Source organism: Camellia sinensis, chromosome 12, assembly GCF_055761805.1.
Source record: "Camellia sinensis isolate YWXY chromosome 12, ASM5576180v1, whole genome shotgun sequence".
Lineage (NCBI taxonomy): Eukaryota > Viridiplantae > Streptophyta > Magnoliopsida > Ericales > Theaceae > Camellia > Camellia sinensis.
In genome coordinates, this window is record NC_138972.1 from 149,576,326 (window position 1) to 149,600,028 (window position 23,703).

General features: G+C 35.0%; 2 protein-coding genes across 2 annotated transcripts; both read right to left on the reverse strand.

The window, feature by feature from the left end:
* Nucleotides 1–7,355: 7,355 nt before the first annotated feature.
* LOC145803972 (uncharacterized) lies at nucleotides 7,356–7,883 on the reverse strand. Its single transcript, XM_082897372.1, has one exon. The coding sequence runs from the start codon at nucleotides 7,881–7,883 to the stop codon at nucleotides 7,356–7,358; it is 528 nt and encodes a 175-aa protein (XP_082753498.1).
* A 6,607-nt stretch (nucleotides 7,884–14,490) lies between these two features.
* On the reverse strand, nucleotides 14,491–21,933 carry LOC114306799 (transmembrane emp24 domain-containing protein p24delta3). Its single transcript, XM_028252101.2, has 4 exons — nucleotides 21,461–21,933; nucleotides 16,434–16,646; nucleotides 15,102–15,178; nucleotides 14,491–14,982 (listed from the first exon to the last, which is right to left on the reverse strand). Exons 1-4 carry the CDS (start codon nucleotides 21,662–21,664, stop codon nucleotides 14,838–14,840), a joined length of 639 nt encoding a protein of 212 aa, XP_028107902.1. The 5' UTR covers nucleotides 21,665–21,933; the 3' UTR covers nucleotides 14,491–14,837.
* Between the last annotated feature and the right edge of the window lie 1,770 nt (nucleotides 21,934–23,703).

Sequence of the window (23,703 nt, forward strand, 5' to 3'; positions counted from 1 at the left end):
TAGACAACTTGAGGTCCAACCTCTCGCACAGGAGATTGGCCCAAGGGAAAAGGAATTGAACTCATGACCTTGGGGCTTAAACTCCGAGTCTTAACCATAATGCCACCCACCCTTGGGTTAAATATTTATAATTTTAATAATTAATGTATATAAAGTTTATAACTTATATATAAAAGAAATAAATAAAATCTACAATGAATATAAATTTTTCCTTTTTTTATTTTTATACGTATTTACCTATTTGTAAATTATAAAAATGATCTCCAAAATATAAAACTTATTTCATTTTGATTCTTAATTTTTAATTTATATCAATTGCATTTCTAAAATTTTACTTATCAATTCATTGTAATCCCTCCTCTAAACTAGTTTTTATTTTTTCAAAAAGAAAAATTACGAAAAAAATTTACATCAAATTCACTTTCAAATCTTTCACTCCATTATTAAGAATCAAATATACACCGTGTTTGTTTCTTTATAAATAGACATATTAAAATATTTTTAATGTTTTTCCATACCTAATAAGAAGTTGATGTAAATAATCTTTATATGTTTTTTAAGCGACAATGAGAGAAAAATTATATTAATGTATTGAATTCAAAAATAAAATGTATATAAATTTAAATTTAAAATAAAATAAGCATTATACTTAAGGATTATTTGTATAATTTATAATTTTATCTAAAGAGGATTGATTGGGATTTCAATTTTTTGAGATTTACTCAATGAGTAGACAAGTGTGTGTAGGTTTGGGTCCGTTTGGGAAGAAGATTTGTGGCTAAAATAGTCACAAAAGAAAAAATAGACTATTTTAGCCACAACAAACAAAATATCACATCCAACTCATAATCATTACACTCTTCTCTTACAAAAAAAGTCAAAAAAGTCAAAAATCAAAAAGCCCTTCCCAAACCAAGCTTTTTAGCCCAGGTTAAAATAGCCAAAAAAGCCAAAAAGCCAACCCACTTCCCAAACCAACCCTAAGAAGTTGACCATTACCGTGCATCCTGCCAGGTGGACCGGCCTATAGTTATTATGTAAATTAAAGTTGTAATGTGATTAGGGAATTTTTAAGGGAAAACTACCAATAAATCCCATAAGTTGATCTTATGATCCACTTGGTCTCACATTTTATTCTAATATTCCGTTTGGTCCTGTCTTCCGTCAAATGACATATTTGCCATTAACGCAGTGTTTAATGTTTCCGTTGTTGGTGGATGCAAATGGTTGTGTTGTTAGCATGTAGGGCAACGCGAGGTGTAAAGTGTGGGAAGTTGATTGAGTTGTGCCACGTGACACATAATGGCGTGTCACAAAATAGCAAAGCGTACTAAGGGGTTTTATAATGGTAGTAGAGATTTTGGTGGTTCCACATGTCACACATTCGGGTAACCCCACATGACCGAAATACAACCCGTTTTACACATCTACATGCCCACATGTATAAAATGCTAACCCGATTCATATTTCCCACAATCATGAAATGGTGACCCGAATCCCCTTGTGATATTTGGCTGAAACCCTAAAATAGCAATTTCGCATATTTGTAGGTTTCGATTGACCGTATATTCCGTTGCGTGATTCGGGAGAGGGAGGAGCGATATTGAAGATTGATTGCATCGTTACGTTGATTTAAGATTTGTGTGACATTGTAGGGCGTTCAACGTTTCGGAACCCTCGTTTCACTCTTCTGTGTTCGTTGTTTTGTCAGACATCTGTAATGGCCGAAAAGGGTATGTCACCTAACATTGTTTTTGAAATCCTTGTGTGATAATGTCTTACGTTGGTATTTGTTGTTTTCGTACCGATTAACGGTGTGGTCGGTCGTTTTTATGTTCAATCGTGCATTTTTTGGGGTGTGTGTTTTGTTTTAGGGGTATTTGCGATGTGGATGTCGTGTTGGGGTGTGTGGGTGTTGGGCGTGTGATCTTGAGTGTGTGGTGGGACAGTGTGGTTGTGGGTTTTTTTTTTATGCGTAGTGTGTTTGCTTTGGGATAGTGTGTGGTATTTGCGATGTGGATGTCGTATTGGGGTGTTGGGCGTGTGGTCTTGGGTGTGTGGTGGGACAGTGTGATGGTGGGTTTTGTTTTTATGCGTAGTGTGTTTGCTTTGGGACGATGTGTGTTTTGTTTTGGATGGTTGTGTGGCTGACAGTTGTGGTCAATGTAATAGTATATATTGTAGAACAACAGTTGGGACCACAGGAAAAGGTATACTTTTTAATGATTTGTTCTGCATATGTAGGGGTGGGGTCTTCAATTTTTTTTGGTGCTGCAGAGAGTAAATGGGATATGTTGTGGTTCTGGTACGCATATGTGGATTGTGTGACCTTGTAGTTTTTATTTGTGGTTTTGGAATTAGGTTTGGGTAGTTGGTTGGTTTTGTGTTATTGTTACTGTGTGTCTGAGTTGGTATGGGGGATTTTGTTTTGTGTCGGGGTTGTATGAGGTGGGGTGGTTGTTATGTGGATGTGGGTTTGTGTGTTTGTTATGGATAGTGTTGTGTCAGATAGTTATGTGTTTGTTGGTATTGTTGTTAGGTGTTGGATGTGGTTGTGTGAGTTGGTGTGTTGTTGAGTCTGAATGGTTAGTGTTCCGCAGGTCACATAAAACGGAGGGTGTTATGTTTTTTTGTGTGTTTATTTTTTGTTATGAGTTTTGTGTATGAGTGTGTGTGGGTGTGTGGCATGTATGTGATATGAATGTCACGCTAACTGTGTCTGTGGTTTTGTATTGTAGATGGTGATAGGGTAAGGAGTCTGTGGACACGTTCATGTGAACATAAACGTGTTGAGGGGCCAACTGGTTCAAATGCGAACAACCTTGGAATGAAAATGCAGGGACGAATTCTATTCAAGCAAGCTAAAATAAGAAAGGGTGAAGATGTGCGGTCTGTGGGTAAGATTGTAACGAGAGGCCAGCCTAAACACCACACGAGGATGAACTTCCGTTCAAACATTGCAGGGATAGTGAAGCTTATGAGTTTGGCAAACCTGCAGGAGGGACACTTGAATCAGTTGAAAAGAACACCATTCTGGGTTATGATACAGGTGATACACATCAACAAGTTGAACCATAACGAATTCAGAAAGTGTGATGAGTTAATATGTAAAATTATAAGAGCATACAATGAGGGGGATAATGCATTCAGCATTGGAGGTTCAATGGTGAAACTTGGTAGCAGTGACATTAGGTTAATCTTCGGATTACAATGTGGGAAGAGGCGCATGGACTTGTCACCTGGACAAAGACCAGCGTCGGACTTCATTCAACGTAGGTGTTCTGAAACTTTACGCATAACATCGAAACTAGTAAGACGTTATTTTTAGAGGCTGTTAGTGGTCATACCAAACAAGATGAGGAAGACGCTGCAAAGCTATTAGCACTATACATTTGTGGGAAGTTTTTTTTCACCAACTCTAGGGAGACAATAAGTTGGACATTTGTTCGGTACTTGAACAATCTGAATATCGTACGGATGTATGACTGGACAGGCGCAATATTGGCAACGTTGATGGGGTCAATCAAGGATTTTCACAAAACGCCGGGGAAGGTGACTGGCTGTGTGGTTGCGTTGCTGGTAAGTGTGTGATAGAATTCATTGTTGTTATTGTCTTGTATGCGTGGTTGGGTTTTTTTGTAAGTTTAATTGGATTATTGAATTTTGTGATGTGTGTCGCAATATTGGTTGTGTGAACATTCTACAATAGTGGAGCTTGAAACAGAAAACATGTTTCCAAGGTTCCTTAAGTGGGACATTGGAACACTGCTGACTAAAGCGCAAGGGGTAGAATTTGCTGGTTCTGTCACGTTTCAGGTATGCACGACGTTGGTTTCCAATCTGGTTGTTGTGGAAGTTTGTCAGTTGTAGTCTAATAATGATCTTTGTAATTTGAAAATGTCATTGTGTTTGTAACGTGAACAGGTGAAGACTGATCGTCTGAGATCTCTTGAGCATGAACGGGAAATAATGGGATTAGATGTCGAAGCGGTTGACAGAGATGTGGCCGACATTGTTGACATTGGCGTAAACAATGTTGGTGGTGATGATGATTTTGTTGACGGAGTTAATGTAATGAAAAAGACAGTTGATGTTAGAATGCGGGGTAGGAGTGTTGAGGCACGTGGGAACAACAAAATTGGTAAGAGTCATGCGGGTAATGTACGCGATCATTCAGTGGGTGTGTTCGGCGCTGGGATGGATGTACAGCGTGAATCGATTAGTGCATATGAAAATTACAGGCAGGTAGATTCTAAACTCGAAGAAGCATTAACTGCAATCACAACACTTCAGCTGCAGAACAAAAATAAGGACAATATGATATCACTCCTTGAAGAAGAGATTACTAAGTTGAAGAGTAAGAGCGACTTGCAGGCTGTGAACATAGTTGGCGGTTTTGGGTGTGTTTTGAAGATGAAAGATAAGGAGCTTGAAAAGTTGAGGAAGGAAAATGGAGAAATGCAGAACAAAATTTCATTATTGGAAGACCAACTGGAGGACTGTGATGTGCATGTTGTCATGCAAGCATTCCGTGACGCTGGAAATAAGGCAGTTGTTGGTGGATGTGGCACGGGGTGCAGTGGGTATGGTGGGTCTTTTTTATGCGATGTGTCGTCGTTACGCGCAGTCAATGATTGTGCATAGAAGGCAGGCAATGAATCGAATGAGGTGGAGGTGCATAATCCAATGGATGTCCAGCAGTGTGATGCAGAAGTAGAAGTGTTGCCATATGTGGGTGAAGGAGTACCGCGGTTGGGCGTGCAAAATTTGTTGGTACGTAACATTAAAGACAAAATGAGGAAGGAGCGGAAGTTGGCAGACTATGAGTACCCGTTGTTGGGGGTGCGTGATAGAAAGATGGGATCAGAAAGTGATAATGTTAGAGGAGAGAAGGACTGTGTGAGTGGTAATGCCGTTATTGATGTGGATGTAGTTGAGGTAGCAACGAAAAAATGATTGAGATTTGATATCAACAACCGGTTAGGGGTGTGGAAAATAATGACATTTGAAGAGAAGACGAAGATCAAACAAGCGTATGATCGTAACGGCGACGGGTAAGGTTTTATTTTTTTTTCCCTTTATTATGTTGCTGTGTGTACATCATCATTTAGTATGGATTTTAAACAATTTGTTTGTAGGGCTATTGTGTGGGCAGACTATTCGACCGACGTGACAGTAGACTTTACAGATTTGAAAGGACTGGTTAGACAAAGCAGTGTACGGGGCAATGTACGTTTAAATTTCTCTTAAATGAGTTATACTTAGCGTTTGTTAGTTGTAGAGTATGAATGTAGCAAATGGTGGCAGTGTGTGAAGTGGTGGTTTTTTTGGTTTTTTTCTTTTTCTGATGCGCAGTTGTTTTGTGCAGCGCAGGTGATTGATGCATATACGGAGCTGTTGAAAATTGAGCAGTTGAAGCTGTTTGGAAATGATGATCAGGCAGACAAATCATATTTTTTTAGTAGTGTTGGCCTGGTGAGTTGGTGTGGGTGAGTGATAAGTGATTATGTTGTGATTATTTATAACGTGGTGTGGTTGTTGTATGTGTGCAGGATATGGTAAAAATCGCAGATGTGGGAGGCTTGGATAAGTTTGTGCGGAAGAATATTTCTACCAGTACCATGTGTCGGTTCATTCATTTCCTAATGTGCCATAATGGACATTGGACACTTGTCGTATACGATACTGAGAGCGGTGAGTGGAAGCATTACAATCTAATGCGGCAGCGTATGGTGAGGGTAGACGTGCATTACACAGAAGCGCTTTTGTCGGTAAGTTGTTAAGTAATGCTTGTTGATGCGTGGCTGGGATTTATGTGTTCATGCTTGTATGTGTTTTGTATGTGTGGCAGAAGGAGCGGGTGACGAACGTCATGAAACAGTCGCTGATTGAGTTGGGAATGGATGTTCTTAGCATCGAAGCTGATTTCGACCATGCACTGGAGGCTGTGAGTAGGTGCCCACAGCAAAAAGCAGAATCGTAAGTGTGGTAGTTATGAATGTGGTGACCTATTGTGTGGGTGAGTAGTTTTGTGTACTTGGCATAGTTTAGTGATTTAACATAAATGTTGTTCAATGCAGGCTTGACTGTGGGATAATTGTGTGTGCTATAACGCGACAGTACGTACACCATTGCGATGTGGAACAGACACTACAAGGTTCCAATTGCAGCGTGTTGCGTGCAAATATGGTGAAGTCTTTCGTCAATGATCCGGTGCGGGGGTTGATATAGTATATATGTCTGTTGGTGCTTTATTTGGCTGATGGCATTATTATTAAATTAAAAAATTGTGCGAAATGTTCATATGAAAAATTTTTGTTAGGAAGGTTGTTATTCCCGTCTAGTTATTTAGTTTTGAAACATACATTTAGTAGCGTACAAACGGTAGTTTTTGGTTGTTGGTTTTTGCAGTTATTGCACGTCAGTTTTTTTGGTGTTAACACACAGTCGTTGTGCAGTGCTTATCACGGGTTTTGAATGAAATAAGTTTTTGGTTAGACAAATAATTTTGTGTGTTTTTTGCTATGTATGTATGTTGACGGTCATTGGTATGTGCATGATACTTGGGAAAAAATATCGACAAATGTTGCCAAGTTTCTTTGGATACTTAGCGAAATTAGTACGTGAAGTTTGACTGTGTTAAGTGGTGCGTTATTGTGTGACTGCTTTTAGGTGGCGTAAGTCATGTATGTGGTGATCTTGTATCTATGATGGTATAATATGAAAATGATAGGGTATTATTGGGCGGGTTGGCATGTCAGTTTTGTTGGGTGCGAGTTTATTTATCGACGTTAGGTGTGGTGATTGTGTTAATGCATGGTGGGCAATCTATGGAAGACTGTGGGTTCGGACAGTGTTTGTGTGGATTTTTACGTGCGTGTCTGTAATGTTTGATGGGTTGTTTGTTTGTAAATGGTACATGTGAGACGAACTCATAGGGAACAAATGTTGTATATCGGAGTGATGTAAGGCCTGTTTTGGAAAAGATGTTGGAAGTGTTATGGTTATGTAATGTGGTTTGAATTGTAGATGTGCCATAATGTTGCGAATCAATTAGACGTCAACTTGTAAAATGAAATAACAAGATAATAATAAGGTTTATACGTTAAAATAACAACAGAAAATGTTGTCAAAGCTGAAAACATGGTGAAAACATCAAAAGTGTTACGGGTCATGGTGTGTAGCAAACCGGATTATTCTGATTAAAACAGAATGGCTATAAAAATGTTGTATTTGAAATATATGTGGCTGCATATAATGGTAGATTGGTTCTTTGCACGTCTTCCTGTTTGGTTTCCCAAACGTTGGCAACGACTGCATCTAATTTGTTGAACTTCTTCCCCCTTTGAAAGCATTCATTTTTTTTTTTGCCTTCTCGGTGGTCGTTTGACAGCTGGTGGTTGTATGATGAAATCTTCAATGCTAAATGGTGGTTTCTTAACAGTGGGTATGGGGTTTATGTTGCAAGCGTAAGAATTTTGATACTCCGATATATGGTAATATGGATCGACTAAATCATAAAGGTCGAGTCCGCTGTTGCGAATAGCAACAACAGCGTGAACACAAGGGAACCTTTCGATTTGCCACTGGAAACATGAGCATGTACGCCTTCCCACATCAACCATCACTGATGGGAAAGAGTGGACCTCAAAAATCTCGTTGTTGGACTGACTTAGAAGCCATGATCTGCCTTTGTTGTATGCTTTAACTAACCGATCTTCCATCTTCAGGCGAACAACATCAGGCCACGATTGCGCCTTGAGTCGGCGTTTGGACATCTGTCGCATAATCTTGGTCCGAATACTGTCAACCAATTGAGTAATTGGGAGGTGGCATACTTCTCGTATCCATGAGTTGAATGACTCAACGGTATTGGAACTCATTTCGCCATAACGCGCACTGCTGGTGGGATAGATACAATGACTTTGTTCGATAGAAATATACATGGTGACATTGCGAGCATGACACAGTATAAATTTGGTAAAATGAAAAGTGGTGATTGTGTACTGGAAATACGCATTTGCCCAGTACTGTGGCGGTAAATCTTTAAAGAAAGCTGGTGCCACCTTGGGACAAGCCTTCAGGAACTCCTCCAATTTTTGGTTGAATGCAGCAAGTGTTGGTGCATACGCACAAGATCGGAATTTCGACAACAAACACGCGCGGTATGAACTGTTGACGTAGCGTAATTTGTCTTCCAAGTTAGTTTGCAAATGTTCTAAGCAAAATGCGTGATGTGCTGTGGGAAATATGACTGGGATTTATTCCAGCAGGCCTGCGTGTCGGTCGGATAAAAATGTTAGTGTTCTTTGGCCATTTACAACGTTTGCAAGGTGTCCCAAAAACCAAGTCCAATTTGTTGTGTTTTCAGAATTAACGATCGCTATGGCTAAAGGGAATAAACTTGCATGTAATTAATTTGTCAAAAGGTTAGTCGAGTATTTTCTTGTAGAATACTGTGTACATTAATATAAACAGACATGATCGAATGTGGCGAAACATGTTGCGCATGGTAAGAAAAAAACGTCATACCTTGGTTGCCATCTTTCGCTGTGGCGGCTAGTAAGTTCCCCTTAAATTTCCCCTTTAGAAACGTCCCATCCAAAAAAAGCATTGGTCGGCAATGGGCGAAACCATCAATACATGCTTTGAATGATATGAAATACCTTGAGAAACGGTTGTGTTATTCGTCGTATCCAATGCTGATATAACTACCTGGGTTGTTAGTCATAACTTCATTGTTGTACCAACGTAATTAGTCAAACGAGATTGAGTGTGCACCGAACATTTCACCACGGGCTTTTTCGACACCTAACCAGGCAACCCAATAGCTAACCTCCAAACCGTAATCTTTTTTCAAGTCGTACACAACATCAGTGGGTCGTGTGAGGGGTTTGTCACGCACCCGTTCATAAATGACATCAAACACCAAGTCAGAACCAGCCCTCGGGTTTTTGGGTGTCCAAATGGAAACACCACAAGTGTGCAAGCCATTCCACTTACGTATATAAAAAAATCCATTGGCATGTAACACACGTGCGTGTGCGGACCACATGCATCCCTTCAATTCGCGCATCATGCATATTGTTGTAATCCGAACAGAATCATTCTTAATATATTTGAATCGAAATCCGCACTCCACCGCGTACTTACGAAGAACCGTTCAAAATTCAGCAGCTCCCCCTTCAAAACTTTGGCCAACATTTCAAATTCCGTTCGCCCATGGAGCAGACAAAAAAACCTTCTCAACGTGGGGACAATATTTGTCTAAACAATCTTGTTCATCATCCATATCCGACTCGTCAAACAACATATCCGACACACATGGACCAATCTGTACATTGTTGTGTGGATAGTGAACATTTTCTGAATATTCCGCACGTGGTACCTCAATGATAACATCAATGCATTGCAACCGGAAAGATCGAGCAAGAGAGATCATGTTCTGCATATCGACATCATTCTGTAATGTGAAGTTATTGTAACCTGGCATTTTGAAGAAAAAACACAAATTGGCAAGTGTAAGTCCAGGAAATTTTTCATACACATGATTCACCAAGTCCTAAAATCGAAATGGGGCTTCCAAATTGACAGCGGCATTTGTATTACCGTAACAACAGATCAACATTACATGTGTATCCATCGGCTGTAACAGAAAATAAGCCGACACATTCAGAAGATGAAATTCAATAAAAAGACAAAGTCACACAACCTCACGCACAAATTAATAATGGTAACAATACAAAACACACAGTTAGATCCACACACAAAACACCCATACGAAATCACCACCATCCCAGTCCCCCAACAACACACCTACAAACACCAATTCATACACATGCCCAAAACGTTATGTAACATGACGTCAATGTACTGGTGAAATCTAGTCCACAAAACAAATCAACAAAACGCATAAATCAACATTGCAAAAAAAAACATGACATACCTGCAAACCAACGGACATTGTCGAGGTCTGAACTGCTGCATATGCCACGAAACACACAGGTGTCACAACACAAACACTATGATGGCACACCACAAACCTTAACAATGAAGTGGCTGACCCATCCTTTGAAGCAACATTCAACTTACCAAATATGGTGTAACATTCCCAAAAAAAAACACCCTCCATGAAACACGCCCCACTCAACAAACTGAGGGCACAATCGTTCACAAATCAATACCAAAAATGGAAAAAATGATCAAATGGAACAAATCTGTCTAGTAATAGAACTTATCGGTTCAACAGTTTAAATTGGGGATTGATTGGTATAATTGTTTGTGAGGTAGGATTTATTAGTAAATAATCCAAATTTTAATCATTATGACATAATCTATATGAAATATTTATCAAGTAAGTTGTCGAAATTTTGTTTTCTATTGTATCAACATAAATAATTTGATTTTTACATTCTAATTTTAACTTCAATTGAAATTATTTCATTGTACGCATACATTTCAAGATACTGATAGCTATTTCAAAATCATTCACTTTGTTAGGTTTGGGTTTTCTAAAAACACTTTTTAGAAAATTTTACTTTCTTATTTTTCATAATTTTTTGTTCATACTTAATTTTTTAATATTTTAAACAAATTTTTTTAATTTTTAAACACACCTAACATAAATACACTTAAAAAGTATAAATTTTCATGAAAAAAATATTTAAAAAAACTCATTAAATGCAAAAAATATTTTAAAAAATATAAAAATTCAGTAGATAGTTCACATTTTTGTGTATTTATTAATTTTTTAAAATATTTTTCAAAAATATTTTACTTTTTAGATACATCTAAATCAAGTGCATTTAAAAAGTTAAAAAAAATGTTTAAAATTTAAAAAATATTTACTAAAAATAAAAAAAATATCAAAAATAAAAAAACTCAGCTTTTAAAAAACTGAAACCAAACACACTGACTAATGTTAACATCTATAATAGAAATATCAAATTAAAATTAAATTTAAAGTGTAAGAACTAAATTATACAATTTGAGTCAAATTATGAGAATTAAAAGTATAATTTACCATAATTTATAAATATCATAAAAATTATAGTTTCGAGTCATTTTTATTATATGTAAGAAATAGAGATTTTCATTACGTTGTTAAATAATTATGAGCCACACCTTATCAAATTAATATTTTAAATTTTAAAATAATTAAAAGGTTATTAAAATAATTAAAATAATTACAACACCCCCTCGAGATTTGGTAAAAATATAGATTCTCCATTGAGGTTTGAGAAATTACAAATTACCCCAGGGTCAAATTTTCATAACAAATTAGAAGAAATTAGGAAAAAATCTGTATAAAAATAAAAATCTCAAGGAACAATTTGTTATGGAAATATAAACCTCAGGAGGAGGGATGTAATTTCTCAAATCTCAGGAGGGAATCTGTATTTTCACCAAACCTCGAAAGGGTGTTTGTAATTTGCCCTTATTAAAACTATAAAAACATGATAATTTACAAACCATATTTTTAAAATCTAAACTTCTAAAATATAACACAAACTCTTAAAATGAAAACTCCCATTTTTCTAAAGAGCCAGACTCGTTTGCAGTTTAAAATTGGATTAGATCCGTGGAGATCCATCAAAGATTTTGTTTTGATAATTCGAACTGTTCAATGTATAAAATCATTGAGAACTTTATCCTTGTAAAAAAATCACGTTGATCAGATGTCGATTGATACTTGATGCAATCAAATTTCTGTCTACAGTAAATATAATTTTTAAAATAAATTATTGACAAAAATTTAATCCGATCAAGAAACTATTGTATCCGATCAACATGATTTTTTAAAAAGGTAAATTAGATGGATAATAAACCTTAAATAATTTGAATTATCAAAATAAGATGGATAATAAACCCCACAAATTCACTAATACTGTTCAATTCAGAAAATAAACCAGACACCAGTCTGGCACTTTCCTAAACTTTATTTGCCCCCAACATTTTCTTGTTTATAAGTCTTTGGTGTTTAACAATTTAATTTAGCCGTGTGGTTGACTTGCGACTTGCGACTTGTGGCTTGTGATTTGTGATTGTTCAACTGTGCTTGCACATGTTTAAAACTTGAATTGGTCAGAATAAAAATAAAATAGAATGTATACAAATATTTTTATTTTGGGCAAATTACAAACACCCCTTCGTGATTTGGTGAAAATACAGATTTCATTTGAGGTTTGAGAAATTACATCCCACCCCTTGAGGTTTATATTTTCATAACAAATTGTCCCCTGATGTTTTTATTTTCATACAGATTCCCCCTAATTTACCCTAATTTGTTATGAAAATTTGACCCTCTAGGGGCAATTTGTAATTTCTCAAACCTCAGAGGATAATCTGTATTTTTACCAAATCTCGAGGGGGTGTTTGTAATTTGCCCTTTTATTTTCTTAGACCAAACAACAACAAAAATATACATAAAAGTTCACTCCATTTTATTTCTTGCTGTTCCTTTTTCTTCAACAAATTCAAATTAGAATGCAAATATAGTGTAAAATTTGAATTTCATATCATGATCATTTCCCAAATATTGAACTTGTAAATTCATGCACCAAATTATATCTAAAAAGTGTATAGTCGGAAAAATCCACATTTTAAATTAATTTTCAACCATACATTAAATATTATGATTAACTTTTTTGTGTACAAGTTCTCATCAAACTCAAGCCAAAAAGTGTTCAATTTTTGTTTTTAAATATTTTTTTTTAGATTTTTTAACAAATTAATATGTATATATATGTGTGTGTGTGTATGTTGTGTGTGTGAGGTGGTTACGCAAATGCTTTAATTAAAACAAATGTGAAAATGGCCAACCACCAAGAATTTGATTGATGAGATGAGAGAGAGAATCATGGTGGTTAAATTGTTGAGCTATGCTTGTCTTCTCGAATGATATTAGAACAACCCAAGTTCTAATTGTTTTTATTTATTCCCACTAATTCTATTACATAAGCATTAAATAAAATAAACCCTAGATAGATACTTCATTATGCAAATTAACCCCATTTTCAATTATTGGTGCATTTTTTTACTATTTAATTAGTTAAATGAATTTTTAACAAAGACTTCTTCACGAGAAGAAGTGGAACTTTTCTCCCATTCCATTCCCTCTTAACCTAATTTTTTTTTATTTTACCCTATCCCAACCCCGGCTCCTACCTCGATTATATTTATGATATCAATTTATATATAATTTAATTTTTTTTAAATATTATGGGACTAAAACATCAAAACAATCAGCATTGCAAACAAATTGATTACATACCCAATCATGTTTATATCATTGTTGGTGATTAGGAGAGAGAAAATTTGAAAAATCAATATTAATAGGAAATGGAGCAAATTTTTTACAAATAAGTGGTAATTATAGTGGGTGTAAAGTTTTTAATGTGTTTTCAAACACATTAAAAATTTGTTCTCTCACTTATTTTGAATAACAAAGAAAGATTCGGAAAGAGAGAGATTTTTAGCTAAAAAATCATTACATGTTATTCTCTTTACTTTTTTATACATATTTTCGTTAAAAAATAATTTCCAAACAAGTCCTCAATTATAAAAAAATAAATTCATCTTTTTCTTTTTCTTTTTATTTTTATTTTTATTCTCTCTCATTTATTTTTCTCAAACAAGACTAAATAGATTAATTTGACAGATGAAATGTTCTCTTATCAAGCGTAATATCAGACTTCAAGTCTTGTTTGTATTATGCAACCTCTCATTCTTCTATTTCCCTTTACATATATAATAACCTTGTCCAACAAAAAGAGAGAAGTAACCCCCTCCACATAACTCAAAAATTATCCAAACAATAAAGTGATACATCACTACCCCTTTTTTTTTTCTCCTCATTTGCCTAACAAGCTTTTAAGTTACAACATGGTCTCATTTGTCAAATGTTAGCTATCCATCTCAAAGAAAAACTGTTGCACATAACATAACCCCCTAGTTTGCAGTGAAAAACCGTCTTACATGTACCAATCTCTCAAATAAAGGAGCTTCAGATTGCTTGTACACTCCAAAAACAAGTACCACCAAAATCTACCCCTTAACCAACCCAACCAATTTGATCAGAAGTCCCAACCACAATTGAACCATTTCAAGATGAACATAAAACATCATATATGAAATAATAATATTTTCACAAGCACATATATAGCAAATCTGATTATATATACTTGTTCTCATATATTTATGGCAAACAACACATGTCATAACTTAGGCCATGTTTGGTGGTGAGTATTCGATGTAGCATGTGCTTACAACTTATGAGACAAAAAATAACTTAAATCAACTGAAAAAAATAAATCAATGAAATATCAAAGAAAATGTGCTTATAACTTGCGCTTTCTTATAATCAAATTTTAATTTGCTAGAAACTTATAATCAAATTTTAATTTGCTAGAAACTGCACCAAACAGGCCATCCTTAATTATGTCGATATAAAATACAAAGCAATAATAACAATATAAAAATCCACAAATGTTTTCTAAAAAATTGCACAAACTTGATTGAAGATAAAATCCATAATGTTTTCCAGTATACCCAAAAGAGGATAACCATTCACATCCAAAGTAAAGATAAAATTTACCTAGCTTATGCTTGTGAGGATACGAAAAGAGGAAGAGGGCAAACACGGAATTGCACAACACGGGTTCTGTCATGAGAATTCACTTCTTTTTTCTTTTCTTTTTTCTAACTTGAACAATAAAAAAGTTGGATAACCTATTAATGTTAACAAAATATTCCTTCTGCATAATTAAAAAAAGAGAAACAAAAATTGTCTCTAGAACTTTCCTCACTGTCACAGAAACATTATTAGATTAGTGAATCTAAATCAGCTTCTTCTTTTGGAAAAATCGCTTCAAATACCACAACTGCATAGCCGAAACCACAATACAGATCCCCAATGACATAATACTATACCATGCCACTCTCGCATTAGTTGTTTCACTCACTGTCCTCATTTCTGCTTCTCTGCAAGATTTCAACCCCCAAAAAAGTTGAAAAGAAAAATTAAAAATGACAAAAGAAAATGAGCTAAATTTAGGGACGATGCAATAAGGTCATGCATTGCAATTGTAGAAACAATTTACCGGCTCTTGAGATACAGTAAATTTTCATGGATAGCCTCTACTGCTCCTTCAAGCTTTCTTAGCTCAAGCTCAACACCCTGTACAATCATAATCAAGGCATGAAAAGAAGACTTATTTAATAGTAACGAATGTGTAAGAAGTTTTTGAGTCCACTCAGCAAAATGATACTAAACTCACATAGTTGATTCATTTTTCAAATTTCTACCCATTAGGTCCTCTTTCAAATTAACAAGATAAATTACCCGCTAACAATGTTACATGGACTTTTCTATTTTCCCCAGTACTAAGGGCGTGGGAGACATGTCCAACAACTGGATCCTCTAATTTTATATGACGTTTGAAGAAGAAAATGCTCACATTTGCTAATAAAGAAATATTTCTTACCTCTCACATGATGGGAGAAAGAAATTTCATATTTTCTTTAAATCCTATTTAATTTCAAATACATTTCTAAAAAATTTACTTCATCTTATTTAAAAATATTATACAAGATGCAATTTAGTCAATGTACAAGTTTTGTCCCCCTATCCATAACCAAAATTTAGATATGTATCCCAATACCCTAAGATTTAGGTTTAGGAAAGTCTTAGACTCACACCCACACTCAATATCCGTGCTTGAGTCCATGTAACATAAACCCACTAAGAAAGGAACCATGCAAGTGAAATAACAATAATCTTAATAAAATCCAAACTCCCAAAATTACCAGCATGTCTTTGGCTTAGGTTTGCATAGCCAACTATTTGGAAGAGTCCTCAATTCACATTTTCTTTACGGTTAACATTTGACGATGGCATTTCTGGTTCTATAAATTTTAAGAGATAAATGTGAGTGTTTATGTTTCATCGAATAAATTATAATTGTTTTGTGCATTAACCGTTAACAAATGCGGCCACCATCTACCCATCCTTACATGTTGCCAACGTCCAAGACTTTTTACACTATATGTGAAGGATACTTCTGTAGCACTAGAATTGTATGTCGAGAGTACACAGCAATTTGCCAGAAGTTAGGATGTAGAATAGCTTTGAAGTTAAATAGACTCTGGGAAAAGCCTTACCATTGGCAAATCGCTCACTTTAGGAAGAGCAGAAGGAAATCTGCTTCTTCCTTTTCCCCAAGAATGAACAATTGGATATAGAATATTAAATATCTATCATTGTAATTAAGAACATAAATAAGTTAAGCAAGCAGCCCTTTGGTGACTCAAACTGCCGGTCTGCCTTCTGGCTCCTAATGGCTCAAACGGGCAACAATTTCATTTTTCAGGAAATGTAAAAACAATTTTCTAGTGAAAAGCAACAAGAAAAGTAAAAATGTTGAAGTACCCACCTCAAGTTTCTCTTTTCTTGCAACTGATTCCCAATCCTTAGCTGCAATTCCAGTTCTCCATTCAAGATTAACATTTACATCTCCACCTCCTTGATGATGGCCATCCACCCAAAAACATGCCAAGTAGTTGCCAGCCTCCTTAGTTGTAAATGCAAACTGACCATGTGTCACATTCTCCTGGTGGTGAAGATTGTTTCCGTATGGCGACGTTACCTACACAAAGAACACAAACCACTATTCTCATTAGTTTGCAAGCAAATAGGAATAAGCCCTGTAATCAGTTATATATGAAACCTTCAAATAGGTTTTTGGTGTAACACTGTCTTTTGCTTTCTTTTGTATACAGGTTGCACCCTTTGGTGCCTCTTTCAATATTATTCTTTTAATTATTAAAAAATAATTAAGTGAAAAGAATTAGAGCTGCCCATATGATGAGCTTGGCTCTATTGTTTGTGGTCATATTTTTGTAGACTTGCCTCAACTAAAAATAAATAAATAAAATATAGGAACTAAAAGGAAAGAGAAGAGAGAACTATAATAGACAAGTGGCAACATAAAGACTTGGCCACGGCTAAAATGTAGAATACATGACCATATATCTGATGTGAAACGCAAGCATCTAGACACCAATGAATTACATCTGCTCTATACCCCTCCACCATTAATACCAGAAAAAATGATCCTCTATCAGTTGCCCAAACCCCTCACAGATAGCTAGAATTTTAACCTTGACAACATCCTCGAAACCACTGGCCTGGTCAAGACAATATATCATCCCCAAAATGAATGTTTTAGGCCTTCAAAATTGAACAGACCTAATTTTTTAAGACATTTTCCGTCAGCTTGATGTTAACCACGTAACGAGGGTGATTTGTGTCGAATGATGTTTCTGGCTGGGTGGGAGGACATCGCTGTTCTCCAACGTCTGTCACTTAACTTGAACTGAATTAAAAATGAAACCTGAACACATGCATTCTCAGCACTCACTCAAATATAGAAAACCTCACTACTGTATACGAATCCTATTCTCTCATTCCAACACAAAATACAGGTTCCGAAAGAGCATGCAAGGAGTTTATGCCTTTTTGGTCTATTCCCAAAGCTGAAAAAAGTAAAAAACTATAGCTAAGACCTAGGCCATACTCGAAAGAAATATCGAGTGTGGGCATGTATCTAGGTATTGAACCTCCTTAAACCATTAATTTAAGGATATATGGTATGTGTCCAAAAGTTAGATACAGGTACAAATAAACAAAATGACCTAGCTCTCAGCCAAACTGTCTACAACTACATCGATAGATAAAGGGAACCGTATGACAACTTCTGATAATCTTAATCTTGCAATACAATTTCTGACAAAGATAGACATGATGTCCGATCACTTGTTTTCATAAATGTTGTCTATTCCTTCCATCTAAAACTTATCGAGATCAACTAATCAAAGCTTTATGTTGTTTGGAAAAAATAGGGCTGCCTATGACCCTTGTTGGTAAGCTGACCTAAGATGATAGGTTATAAATTAGAGCTATCATTTGGAGATCCAAATGTACTTTCTTGGCCTAACCACATTGATGTGACCTCACAGAAGCAAAATACATAAAGTGCCTAAAAAGAAAAAAGAAAAAAAGAAAACACAGACAAGCATAACATAAGGAATGATACCCGGATGTGTCTAGCACTGTTGAAGAAAAAAGAAAACAAAAACAAAACTAGAAGTAGACTTTTCACAGCTCCAAACCATTATGAACACAGTGACCTCTTAAGCATCAAGCATTCCAAGAGGGTAACACCCATCAGCCACATTATTTGCTTCCAAAGAGTTTGTCAATAAATTGAATGGAATTCACCCTCAATGAAGAAGCCAACCTTCTAAAAAGACTAACTTCAGATGTCCATCTCGATCCAGCTAAACTAATTAGACACAACAACTAGTTGAGACAAATCTGCAGGCTTGCATTCTTTTATGCCCAAAATAACTTAAGAAACTCTGCTTGTACCACCTATTAAAAAAAAATAAAGTAACCTCACTTTGTCTTTTCTAAACTTTAGCCAGTCCCAAGAAACCAAAAACAGCATTCCAATCATGATTTTTACACACAAAAACCCACCTTTGAAATGAAACAAAAGAGAAAGCCCAAATCCAAATAAGTGTCTTTTGCAAGATCATTAATAAGTTTGACAATCATTTCTTTTTTCATTGCCAATCATACTCTTATGTTGTGAAAGACTCTTTGCACAGAACGATATTGCTTACTGTGCCCTTTCAAACATATCTTCTTTATTTGGTAACTACTCTACAGAATTTTGCATTAGGGTCAAGGGGCTCAATATATATGTCATTTTGGCTGTGATTTAATGCATTTAAACAGTTTGAGGACATAAGTGTGAACATTGAGGCCACCTGAGATAAGATTTGTGTAAAGTTTTCATTAACAACCATTTGACTAAAATTCCTGCCACTGTTACCATTAGATAATATAAAGCCATTTATTTGTCTAAACCCTTGCTCACCCATGTGCAACCCAAGTGCAGAAAGTCTCTACAACTAGTCACTCTGACTTTGCAAATTGCTCCCTGCTAAACCAAAAGTGAACACTTTTCAGAAATCATTATAGGCGAATTCTATTTACCTCCTCAAAGCCTATTAGTTGAAATTAAGCCTATTTGTGGAGGCCATGCTGCTAATCTATGCATAGCCGTCTTACTGTTCTGAGGTATGCCTGAGAGTGATTTATAGTGCTCTTGCTTCAAAGAGATTCCTCTGTGGTAAGTTCATTTCACTGTTGAATGGATAGGATTCTTGGAGACTTTCGGTGCCTTGTAATAGAAGACACCATTTTGCCTCCTCAATTGTGAATTCATTATTCTTGGATGCATCATTCCACCAATTCTAAGGCTGACTGACTCCTTAGCCAGGGTTTATGCCACAACGTTAATAGTGCATCAGATTATACTATGATTCAAATCACTTCGAGACAGCTCCTATCCATCTTCACAGTCTATTAAAATCATAAAGTTGACTATCTTTTATGCACTAGGCTGCTCTTGACGAATTCAAGGTTGAAACTAATTCCTATGAATGCACACCATTCCCACAAATCACTTTCATCAAGTAAGCCAGGGGACTTCATAAAGGTTTGCTATAGTTTTCCTTCTATTTTTGAGGGCTTCTTCAGATTTTTTTTATTCTACTAGGTGTTGAGGTTGATTAGTACACAATGCTTGGTTTGGTGTAGCATTGAGGCTCATTCATGTGGGTGGGTGCTTCCCGTATAAAAGAATTTCAAAACTTCCACCTTACATACCTCCCGCTTCTTCTTGCCAACAAAATCTGTCATCATTTCCAAAATTAAAAAGAGGTATAACTTAAGCTTGTCATCTCGACAATGTGTCAATGTGCTCATTGAGCGATGCATTCACAAAATTCCACATGCTTCTATTCTTTTATTAAGTTGAACAGGTTGATGCCTTTAAAACTTAGAAGTAGGCATAGGCATAAAAAGAAGAAAACATTCTAACTCTCACCATAAAAATCAGAAGTATCAAAAGTCAACCAAAGCCATCATCAAGATACCTCCCAACAACCCTTATAACAGACAACAAAAAATTATTCCACGAGATAACATCTTCCTTCACCTTCCAAGACAAGCAAATTTAGTCATCTACAGTTAACAAGCCAATATATCGCTTCAGTAGCTGTACTTAAAAAGTTAGAATGTAGGATTTTACTTATTTGGTTTTCAGCATAAAATTAGCTAAAATGGATATAAAAAAGAAAAAATTAATTTATGTTTTAGATGCTTCTTCTGAACTAAATATAGCTTTTAAATGGAAACAAATATGCACAGCATCTGCCAACCAGTACTTGAACGGTGCAGCTCTCCCTTCACAGGTAGCAGATAACCACTCAAGTTGACATATCGTGCTATAACCTTTTCCCTTTACATGTTCTAGTGATTGTAGATACACCCCCACCCCCAAAAACAATTAACAAATAACAAAAGAAAAGGAAAAGAAAAAGAAAAGATTAAGAATCTCCGTGTCATAAGTAGGAAATATTTAGAGAATCCCCATGTCATTAGTTTTCCATTTCTATGCGAACTCTGAAGTTATTATTCAGCTTGGTGCTTAGAAAGGATAGGGGGAAAGGAAAAGAAAAAAGTTCTTTCAGTTACTCTATCTCTTGCTTAGACAAATGTTGAAATAACAAATTCTAAGCAATGGTACAAAATCAAAATATTATAAATAAAAAATGAGAGAAAGAAAGAGAATGATTTCTGACATCAACATTCTTCTATTTTTTCATCATATTTCCTTTGCTTCCCTGTTTACAAATTGCTTTTTCCATTTTCATTTCCATCACCAAACCCAAGAACCAAAATGGAACCTCAATTCTCTCTTCATATAAAATAAAGAAAGAAAATTCACATGATTTCTCGTAAACAAATGAAAATCAAGCCTTTCACTACATTCCTACATATAAATATTTTTTAATATATTGCTAAGCCAAGGTTAAGACTATGCTAACGGTAGGGTGATCAAATTCCAACACACTCACATACATACATATATATATATATACACATCTATCTATTTGATTACATAAAGCGTACACCCCATTTAGTATGAAAGCTATCACGTTTTTTGCTTTTTCAAGAATGCCCTCCACAGACAATAACTACCAAATTCACCCCAAAATGGTTTCTCTCATTCATCATACCGTCCAAAATTGCTAAACTATTTTTCTCATGCATCAAACAGTCCAAAAGTTAAAAATCTATTCTATCTATTATATTCTATTCTTGTTATATAAAGCATACACCCCATTTCTGACACAGTTTTTCTCATTCATCAAACCATCCAAAATTGCTTAATGGTTTTTCTCATGCATCAAATCAAACAGTCCAAAATTTTAAATGTAAAATTGCGTTTAATCATCGTGTTCACTCAACGCTATGATACATATATATCTATATAAATAAACATTGATTTATAAACCCTAATAAGGCTAATTGATTGATTAGTACCTTGACGGAGATGGTGGGGGAGACTTGGGTGTGATCCTCGGCGATGACGACGTAATCGGCCAAAACGACGACGTTGTTGTGAATCTCGTCGGAGACGCACTTCGTTCCCGTCGCCGGAAGGTTCAACCATATGCCCTGACTCACCGGAACTAAGCACAACATCAACAACACCCAACCTCTGCGCACGTTAGCACCCTTCCCCATCGCCTCTCTCTCTCTCTCTCTCTCTCTTTGTTTCTCTCTCTTCGACGTTGAATCTTCGTCTGGTCCTACCGAGATCGAAGACAATGAGAACCCTCAGATCTCTCTCTCTCTCTCTCTCTCTCTCTCTATACTGCTCTGTTTTATTTTACTTTTTTGGGTTGATTTTTCGGTAATGAAATAAATAAACGGAAATGCTACAGAAATAGTAGGCTATTGAAATCCCATTTTGTCGTTCTTTATACGACGTTCAAACTCATATATCAACAATTCTTTCATTAAATTTAAATTTAATTAAAAAAAATTACTTCAATAATTTCATTAAATTTAAATTTAATTAAAAAAAAATTACTTCAATAATTTTATTAAATGGGTATTAAATTAAGAATATCAAAAAAAAAATTCACCAAATTAAAAACGCCTACGAGTTGTTATTAAATTATGGTATTTTGATACAAACTCAAAATCTTCCATTGAAATACTTAATTTCAAATACAATTAAGGGTGTTTCTTTGGTAGGATTCACTCCGGAGATAGAACTCCATGTGAGAATATATAATAGTTTATTATTTGGTGCAGAAATTTTACACCAAACTAATAATCTGTCTAAATTTGTTGTATTATTCTATCCCAAAGGGGATATGCGACACAAAATACTCGATAACTATTCTCATGGATAACTATTCGGTTTTGCTAAACATTTGTTTGGCTTTTTTCAAAATTTGCTTAAATAGGAGAAGGTCCCTCCGGTCCAAAATCTGGATTGGAGAGTGCTGCTCTGGCCGTAAGGTTTATAATAGGTTTTGTTTCGATTATTCAAACAGTTAATTTTGTCAAATACTTCATATATATTTCATTCACACAAAAATTAGATCAATCCGATAACTGTAAAGTTTAATTTTTTGTGTTTGTCATCAAAAAAATGTATACTTTATTTTTTTGAAGCCTTTTTTTTTTTGTAAAAAATGTGATAAATTAAACTAGTTACATTTATTGAATCGACCTAATTTTTTTGTAGATGAAATGCATGAAGTACCAGACAAAATGAACTATTTTGATTATCAAAATAGGGCCCGTGGTGGGCCACATGAACCGAAACAATGCCCTCAAATCCAGATTTTGAGCTGGAGGAAATCCTCCTCCAATTAAAAATTAATGGATAAATTACAAATACACCCCTCAGATTTGCTTAAAGTACATATTGCCCCATGTAGTTTGAAAAATTATAAATACCTCCTCATTAGTATTTTTTATTTAACAGAATTAACTAAAAAAATGAAATTCATAATTATTCTCCTATACAATAATAAAATTACCTCAATTATTAATTGAAACATATTTCTAACATCATGAAAATTGTTAATTGACTTGATGACTTATTAATAAAATGGGTGATTTGTTATGAAATTATAAACCTCAGGGGTGGAATGTAATTTCTAAAACTACAGAGGCGATTTATATTTTAATCAAATCTCAGGTGTGTATTTGTAATTTATCCAAAATTAATTTAGTGAAATATATTTTACTTTTTTTTTTGGATGAAAATGATTTTTAAAAACTTAAGAATATATTTTAATATTTATTTTTATGAAACTAAATCATTTCTTTTATAAAAATTTAGTTTTTTCAATTTTTTATTTCCAATAAATTTTGTTAAACTTTAAAAAATACAATTGAAATTACGCATATAAAACATTTTTTTAATAATACTATTCTCATCCAATAACTATCATACTCCTACATCACATCCAATAAATTTTTTATTTTTTTATTTTCAAGATTTGCTGATGAGAGCCGATCGTAAAAATCATCCCCATTATCAGGTTCATTCTCCCATTGGTTACCTTTTTCTTTCAATACTGGTGAATCATGAGAGACACTATGCTGATAGTTGGGATACCGGCTTTCATCTATAAATGTTTCTTTGCTGAAAGGAAAGCCTGGAATGGCTAAATTATGATATATCTTCTAATTTCTATCTTCGCAGACGAGATTACCATAGCTTCCATTATATGCTAATAAAGGATTACTAGCACATTTCC

What these genes read in the sequence shown, in the direction of transcription:
- LOC145803972 (XM_082897372.1), bottom strand. Translation starts at nt 7,883, where the DNA reads ATGAGTTCCAATACCGTTGAGTCATTCAACTCATGGATACGAGAAGTA.
- LOC114306799 (XM_028252101.2), bottom strand. Translation starts at nt 21,664, where the DNA reads ATGGGGAAGGGTGCTAACGTGCGCAGAGGTTGGGTGTTGTTGATGTTG. An exon ending in CAAGAAAAGAGAAACTTGAG is followed by an intron (nt 15,179 to 16,433) that starts GTGGGTACTTCA and finishes ATGATTGTACAG; the next exon opens with GGTGTTGAGCTTGAGCTAAG. An exon ending in TTACTGTATCTCAAGAGCCG is followed by an intron (nt 14,983 to 15,101) that starts GTAAATTGTTTC and finishes GAAATCTTGCAG; the next exon opens with AGAAGCAGAAATGAGGACAG.